The sequence below is a fragment of the Crocuta crocuta genome, unplaced genomic scaffold, assembly GCF_008692635.1.
Source record: "Crocuta crocuta isolate KB4526 unplaced genomic scaffold, BGI_CrCroc_1.0 scaffold61, whole genome shotgun sequence".
In the NCBI taxonomy this organism is placed as follows: Eukaryota; Metazoa; Chordata; class Mammalia; order Carnivora; family Hyaenidae; genus Crocuta; species Crocuta crocuta.
Genome location: NW_027528369.1, coordinates 9998372 through 10006126, shown reverse-complemented (window position 1 = coordinate 10006126; position 7755 = coordinate 9998372). Strand labels below are relative to the sequence as shown.

At 60.8% G+C, this 7755-nt stretch overlaps 1 protein-coding gene across 1 annotated transcript in view; it reads left to right on the top strand.

Moving 5' to 3' along the window:
* Positions 1–7755, top strand: part of SLC7A5 (solute carrier family 7 member 5) — a 35970-nt gene that overhangs the window by 5294 nt on the left and 22921 nt on the right. Inside the window, exon 2 of the mRNA XM_077754183.1 lies at positions 2–273. Within this exon, the coding sequence (XP_077610309.1) occupies positions 2–273 (272 nt within the window). The remainder of the gene's footprint in view (position 1; positions 274–7755) is intronic.

The following is a 7755-nucleotide window of genomic DNA, read 5'->3' as shown; positions in this document are numbered from 1 at the left end:
GGGCCGTGTGCGGGGTCTTCTCCATCGTGGGGGCGCTGTGCTATGCGGAGCTGGGGACCACCATCACCAAGTCGGGGGGCGACTACGCGTACATGCTGGAGGTCTACGGCTCGCTGCCCGCCTTCCTGAAGCTCTGGATCGAGCTGCTCATCATCCGGCCGTCCTCGCAGTACATCGTGGCGCTCGTCTTCGCCACCTACCTGCTCAAGCCGCTCTTCCCCACCTGCCCGGTGCCCGAGGAGGCCGCCAAGCTCGTGGCCTGCCTCTGCGTGCGTGAGTACCGACCTCGGGGCGGCGGGGGGGGGGGGGGCGCCCCGAGCCGCGGCTCCCAGAGCCCACGTAGGTCTCATTCATTCAGCGGTGAGTCAGCAGGGTGTCCGCCCTCGGGGTCGCTGGGCGCCCCGCTTCCTCAGCCCGTTCACTCAGAGGCCGGAGCACACATCCCCGCGTCTGGAATAGCGTCGGCTCCGGATGGGGTCTGAAAACATTGCCTGTTGCAGGTTCCCGGTGCTGGCTGCTTATCAAATTGTAGTTTAAAAAAAAAATTTCATTCATTTCTGCTCTCCAAACCGGCGTATCAGGAGTCAGCAGAGGTTGGCTCGTACAAAACCAGTAGGAACAGAGTTCCGCGTTGCTGGTTTGGGCAGCAGTGTGGAAGTAAGTAGTAAAACAGGGAGTTGGCTGCAGATGAAATTTGTTGTGTGTTGGGGTGGAGGGTGGGTCTCGGGGTCCCAAGTGGTGCAGAGCAACAGCCCCCGGTCATATTCCTGATGTTGGGCAAGGTCTCGGTATGCTGGTGGGCACAGTCCGGGCACGCTCTTCACCTACGAGTGCTTCACAAAACAGTCTTCCCGTGGACTTCAGGAGAAACCATTTGTACCAAATGCCATGTGATTTTCCTCTCTGTTTTGGCTGCGGGTGCTTTTCACGCCGACCGCTTGGCCACCCTCTGAGGAGCCCTGCACGGTGGAAGCATCCGGCGTTCAGAGCTGCCACCTGACTCGAGGATTTGCCCGAAGGTTGACAGTGGATGTAGGTCCAGAGCGAACAGGGCTCTGGGCATTTAGGGTTGGGGTCCCAGCCAGGAGACTCGGACATGCCGTGGGGGTTCTGGAGTGTGTGGACCGGGACTCCCACAGGAGCCAGGCTGTGGTGTAGGGGGAGGCGCGTTTGCTGAAGCGGGGAGTCCAGGGGGCAGAACCCCACGTGCAGCGCGGCTCGGCCGCCTGACACCGCACGCTTCCCTGAGGCCCTGAACAGAGCAGCCACGCCGGCTGCAGGAGTGTTATTTGCCTTTTTTGGGGCGGTTTCAGTCAGTGATGTGGATCTCAGCTTTAAAAAAACTTGCGTCTAAATCTAGGGAGAGTTACGTGAGAGTTGATGTGCTGGACCCCGAGAAAACCGTGGCTTCTGGTAGGTTCGAGATGAGGGTTTTCATGGGACAGCACGTTGGGCCGCGTATGAGAAAGCCCCTCTTCAAGGCAAGAGGGCTCTATGATTTGGTGTTACTACCAAATGAGTTAACGTGTGGGCCTAGCGCATAATGAAATAAGCGATATCTTTAAATCACTGAAAGAGTGCTTACTTTTTTTTTTTTAATTTTTTTTTTAATGTTTTATTTATTTCTAGGAGAGAGACAGCGTGAGCAGGGGAGGGTCAGAGAGAGAGGGAGTCACAGACTGAAACAGGCTCCAGGCTCCGAGCTGTCAGCACAGAGCCCGACGCGGGGCTCGAACCCACGAACCGTGAGATCATGACCTAAGCGAAAGTCGGACGCTCAACCGACTAAGCCACCCAGGCGCCCCAGGAGTGCTTACTTTTTTAAGCCTTTGGGTTTGAGTGGGTGGATTGCAGGGGGGCTGCGGTGGGTCCCCGGCGCCCCCTGTGTCACTGCCCCTGTGAGCTGTGAGTGGGGACGGTGTTTTCCATGCGGCAGTCAGCCCTGGGGGCTCTTTTCGTCTGAGCCACTTTGTGGGTGGGTGTGGGTGGCTTTCTCCCGTGGAAAGAGGATTTTCCATCACAGAAAAGAACACACTGCAAGCAGGGCACCAGTCTAGAGCCTCACTCCGTCGGGAAAGGGATGAGGGCTCCTCCGAGGCTCACAGAGCTCAGAGCTGCCCGGCACGGCCTGCCCTGAACTGAGTAGGGAGGAAGGTTATAGACCTCCAGGGAGGTAGGCCAGCCCTTATAGGGGCATCTGACAAGGCAGGGAAAAGCCACAGAAAGTTTCTGAGTTCTTCAAATATTCCACAAAGGCCAGGTTGTAGAATTTCTACTTAAGAAGGGCACTCTGCATGGCTTCCCTCCCGGAGCGCATCCTGCGGCGCCCCGCAGAAGGGCCGAGGGGCGCCCCACGGAAAGGCCGGGTGGCCCGTTCCTTCCAGCAGTGTGTCCTGGGTGCTGGAGCAAAGCTCTCCGTTTTGCTGGTTGGTCTTTTCGGTGCCCTGGGCACACCCGCCACAGTTGCTTTCTGCTTCTTAAAAAATGGTGTTCTGGGGGCGCCTGGGTGGCTTAGTCGGTTAGGCATCCGACTTTCGCTCAGGTCATGATCTCGCGGTTCGTGGGTTCGAGCCCCGCGTCGGGCTCTGTGCTGACTGCCAGCTCAGAGCCTGGAGCCTGTTTCAGTCTGTGACTCCCTCTCTCTCTGACCCACCCCTGCTCACGCTGTCTCTCTCTCTCTCTCCTAGAAATAAATAAAACATTAAAAAAAAAAATGGTGTTCTGAACAGGTTGGCTTAGGTGCTTAGACTGGTCATGCCGGCTCTAGATGTAAGTGGGAATAAAAGCCCTTTTCTTGTGGGTCTGACCGAAATGACCGGAAATGGGGCCCTTCCGTAGTGTGTGTGGCTCTGGGCTTTCTCGGTGCGTCGTGGAGGTGAGCGGAACTATCTGCGGCCACCTGTCCCAATGGCTGTGTGGGATCTGGCCTGAGTCTAGCATTAGAGTCTCGCTTCACAAACTCTGGGTGGTGTTTGCTTGAAACCCTGATGCTGCTGAGCTTTCTTTCTGGGCAGAAGTCACGCAGACCAGAGCTGAGATTCTCACCAGCCTCGATTTGCTTTCGGCAGTTTTTCTGACCCCGCTGTGTGGGCTTTCTCTGTAAAATGGGTCTGGGGAGTGGGGGAGGCACCTGGGTGGCTCAGTCGATTAAGGTTCAGGTCATGATCTCACGGTTCCTGAGTTTGAGTCCTCCGTCCAGCTCCATGCTGATGGTGCAGAGCCTGCTTGGGATTCTCTCTCTCCCTCTCTGTCTGCCCCTTCTCTGCTCTCTTTCTCAAAATAACTAAATTAAAAAAATTTTTTTAAATGGGTCCAGTGGTGTCCAGAGAGCCCAGAGCTAGGAGGCCACAGAGAGAGCTGGCCTGGGATCCAGACACCTGCTTGGGTCCTTTATGTCAAGGGAGAGTCTCCCCCTGCTGAGTCGTGGTCACCCCTACCCCTGGACGCAAAGGTGTCTGGTGCCCACCCTCTTCTCCCTCTCCCAGTGGGTGTGGGGGGGGGGGCACACAGACTTGCCAGGTGCTTGGGGAACTCAGAAGAGCGGTCCCCTGCAGGGTGGTGGCCCTTTGTGGGGTCCGGAAAGCACTCTGGCTGCCTTCTCATGGGAGACACCGGGGGTTGCCAGGGCTCCCTCGAGCAGGTAGCCCCCACCGTGGCCGTGCCTTGGGCGGACCCGTGTGCGGCGGGGGGCGGCTGTGCTCTGCACGTGAGCAGACCCGGGTTCTGTCTCCGGAGAGCCGCTCGGACCCCCCGGTCTGACTCCGCATCTGTGCAGTGGGGATGGGTCACGGGCCTGCCTGGTATTTCATGAGCTCGGCACACAAGGACCCCGGTCACACAGCGGCTGCAGCTTCTTCTCAACACCACCCTCTGTCTGGTGTTCACCTTTCAGTGCTGGAGCTGCCCTGGGACTTGGTCTGTTCCAGTTTAGCAGAAGGCGGAGGGCGGGAAATGGAGGGAAGGCAGGAGAAAGCCAGAGGTGAACCTCTAGCGTCCCCTCTAGGCCTGGGGTCTGAGCCCTTCACACGTCCCTCCCTGCCTCAGGGGCAGTAGGTGAAGGGCACAGATAAGGGGTAGTCCCACAGCTGGCTGTGGCTTGCGGCCTGCTGACTTGAGGGTAAGTCCGTTGGGGTGATGACCAGAGGGGGAGGGGAGGCCATGGCTGTACCCCCTCCAGTCTTCTGCATCAGCTCCGGGCGGTGACCCGCTCCTGGAGGTGTGGGACCCCTCCTACACAAGGCGTCCGCCCTGCCTCGGGGCGTCTGAATGCCTGCGGGCCTCCAGGGCCAGGGCCGAATCTCTCTGCACAAGGCAAAGGCTTCTGGGTGTTTCCAGGGAGCTGTTGTTCCCCAGAGTCGCAAGCTGTGAGCTAAGTGCAGACGACAGCCCAGTCATTAGCACTTTCCCAGCCAGACGAGAACGTGCTCCGGCCGCAGAGCGAGTCACGCCACATCACGGGGCTGGAGCCCAGGCGGTGGTGTCCTTCACGACAGCGCGTGACCTCGAGGGGAGTGGGAGACGCGGGGTGGGCGTTTCTGACCCTGTTTTCCCCGGGTCACGGACCCCTTTGATAATCCGGTGGAATGTGCAGGCTCTGGGCAGAAACGCGTAGCAGGCGCATTAACTCCCAAGTGCGCGCAGTCACGGGGCCCTCACGCCCCTGCCCGCCTGAGGGCCCACAAGTGGATCTGACGTGTCCTGGCCGTGTCCTGGCCGGCGCGTGCGTGAACTCACACCTCACATGCTCCTGCCCCCCACCCCCCCCCGGCCTTTGAAACCAGCGTTCTCTTCTCCTCCATATGGCCGAGGAAACTGAGGCAGAGGTGGGCTGAGAGCCTGGGGCTGTGGCTCTGTACGGGCTGAGCTGCCTTTTCTCATCACGTGTGTGGGGGGACACGTGGTCACATCTTTGGGGAGAGTGGTAGATGCCAGGGTCACCACGTGCAGGCATCCGGTCAGCTGGGGTCAGGAGACGTGGGCCCAGACTCTTCGGTGACAGAATGCCAGAGTCCAGATGCGGAGCCAGCTAGGGAGCCTTACACATTTCTGTGCACGTCTTTACCTTGCACAGTAGCTTCTGGAGCAGGATGGGTGGGTCAGNCGCCCCTTCCCCATCCACTCTCACCTCCAGTCCCCATCCCCCTTTGGTGACCCACTGCAGGTGCTGCGCCCTCGGGGGGACATGGCCTTCCGGGACCCTCCCTGAGTGCTGGCCCGGGGGCACTTGTCCCACCCTCAGGACTAGCCCTGCCCCACCCCGACCACTGCCCGGGGCCCAGCCCGCAGCAGCTTATTGGCAGCAGCTTATCGGCTCCGGCTCCGGGTTCTTAGGCTGGAGGATGCACGGCACGCCTGTCCCTCCCTGTCCCTCCGGGCCCGGGTCGCACCCGCCCCTCCCGCTAGGTGAGAACGGACACCGGATTCCTGTTCTGCTCCTGGAGCATGTTCGCAATCTGATCTGGGCTCTGAGTCACCCTGACCTTGCCTGCTGGTGGACATCTGGCGCTGCTGAGACCCAGCCGACTGTTTGGGACTCTCGGGAGTCACTCAAAATGTAGCCAGGGTAGGACCGAGGCACCAGAAACGTGACCCTGAAGCCCCTACGCCCTTGTGGCGGCCTAGTGTTTGTCCCTGTCTGTGCGAGCTGCCTGAGGCGGGCACAGACACGGTCACAGACACGGTCACGTCCAGCCCGATCTATCTGGACGGCCCAGGGCTGCTGCCGAGGCCTGAGTGAGAACGGCCCGCAAGTTCTGTGAGTCCCTGGGGCTGGGTGCGTGGGCTCTCTGGGCCCGTTTCAGAGCTCAGAGCAGGGGCAGGTGACAGGGCCTGTCCGGAAACGAAAGACGACAGAGCAGGTGGTCGGGCTTGGGGGGGAGGGCCCTGCCCTGTGAGGTGCGGGTCCTGCCGCTGCAGCAGTGGGCGGTGCGGCCTGGCTGGAGCCACCTCTGATCTGGGCACACCACGCAGCAGCACTCACGCGTTAACAGTGCCCGGGCACACTGTGGAGGGGGGTCCTGCCTGCAATCATCTCAGGCCCCCCCCAGTGCCAAGGGAAGGGTCCCGCGTACGTGTTGGGGGAAAGTGGCCCGGTTGGGCAGGGCTAGGGGAGGGCGGCCTGCCCGGGAGGGTGGGGGTGGGGGGTGTCGTCTGCTGGCCAGCCCCGAGTGGACCAGGGTCAGGGGTCCTGGGAGGAAGGGAGGCTGAACCACGGTCTGGTTAAGGGGCATTTTGTTCTGATGGATCTGTGGGGTGGAGGGAGTTTGAGGGCCTGTGTCGGGCCTTGTCACGGGGGAAGGTCTCTGGTCACGGGGGAAAGGGCTTCTTGGCAGTGAGCCACTTCCAGAACACAAAGGGAGAGGGCTTGTCCGCCTTGGCTCTTCTCCCGGGTGGCGGGGCTCGCGGAGCTTCAGCGTCCGGTCTCGGTGAAGACCGCAGGCTGCGGGGTCAGGGCTGGAGGCCAGAGAACAAAGTCGGGATTGGACCCTGTCCTCGGGCCACCTTACCCCGTGGGAGGGAGACACGTGTAAACACGTCTGTAGCTCCAGGCAGGCCCTGTTGCCTAACGGGGGGCATGGAGCGGGGGTGCCCCCCCAGGATGCCCTTGGCTGCCGCTCTCCTGGGCACAGTTCCCGCAGGGCCTGCGTGCGAATCCCTTCGTCCGGAGAGCGGCAGACACCTGTCTGAGGCCCCACGCTGAGGGGACGGACTGCTTCAGACTCTGGTCTAAACCAGCGCGGGACACTGTCCCGCACCCACCCAGCCCCTCCCTTCAGAGGGTGCTCAGCACACCTGAATCTCAGGCACGTGCACGTGGTGCCTGTGGGATTTGCCCCCGCCGGTGGGTGTCAGCCTGACTGGGTGTCAGAGTCAGCAGGTTGGGGGGGCTGGGTAGTGCCTCTCATGCGGAGCCGGGATCGAAGCCCTCGGTCGAGGGGCCAGAGCACGGGATTGGACTTGGGAGACCTGAGTGTCTCCCTCCACTCCCTTCGTAATGGCTGTGTGACTTGCGGCAGGTCAGACAACCTCTCTGAGCTGCATTTACCCAGCTCTCAGGTGAGGACGTCGGGCTGGACACTCCACTGCGTTCTCACCCTCAGGTATCGTGCCTGCGGCAGGTTTTCTCTCCTTTTCCTTCTTTAGTAAAAGTGCTGGAGGACCAGGGGGTGGGGGTGGGGGTGCCTAGGCCGCTGCGGAGGCCGCCAAGCACCGGTCTGTGCCGAGCAGATCGCACGCCCCGCGGCGACCTTGGTGGAGTGCCGCCTGTTAATCCGCCCCCGGTGGCTGTGAGACCGGCCCAGACACGCGGAGTGACCTGGCCCAGATCACACAGCGTGTCAGAACGCGGGGATGCTTTCAGAGCTGAGCGAGAGCTTCCCTGGGGCGGGGGGCCCTCAAGGACTCCCCGTTCTCCAGGACTCGAGCTGCAGAAAAGCCGGCCAACATGAGCAGGCGCTGTCTGCCAGGGGCGCTGGCGGGTTTCCGAGCTGACTGGATGTGCCTCTTGCTGGTGCGTTTGGAAATGAACGTGTCCGCCCCAATCCTGAGGCTGCCCGGCACGCCCACCCCCGGCCCGCCCGGCTGTGAGGTCCGCGGTCACCCAGCCCTGGTTAAAAATAGGAAAAAAATAAGGAAACGTGTATTCCAAGACTGGTTGTTGGAATCTGAAAGTGTTCTGGGGAATTGTGAAAATGTGATATTAGCCTATTGGTCATTTCTTTTCACAGAAAAGCAGTGAATCAGCAAGACTGGGGG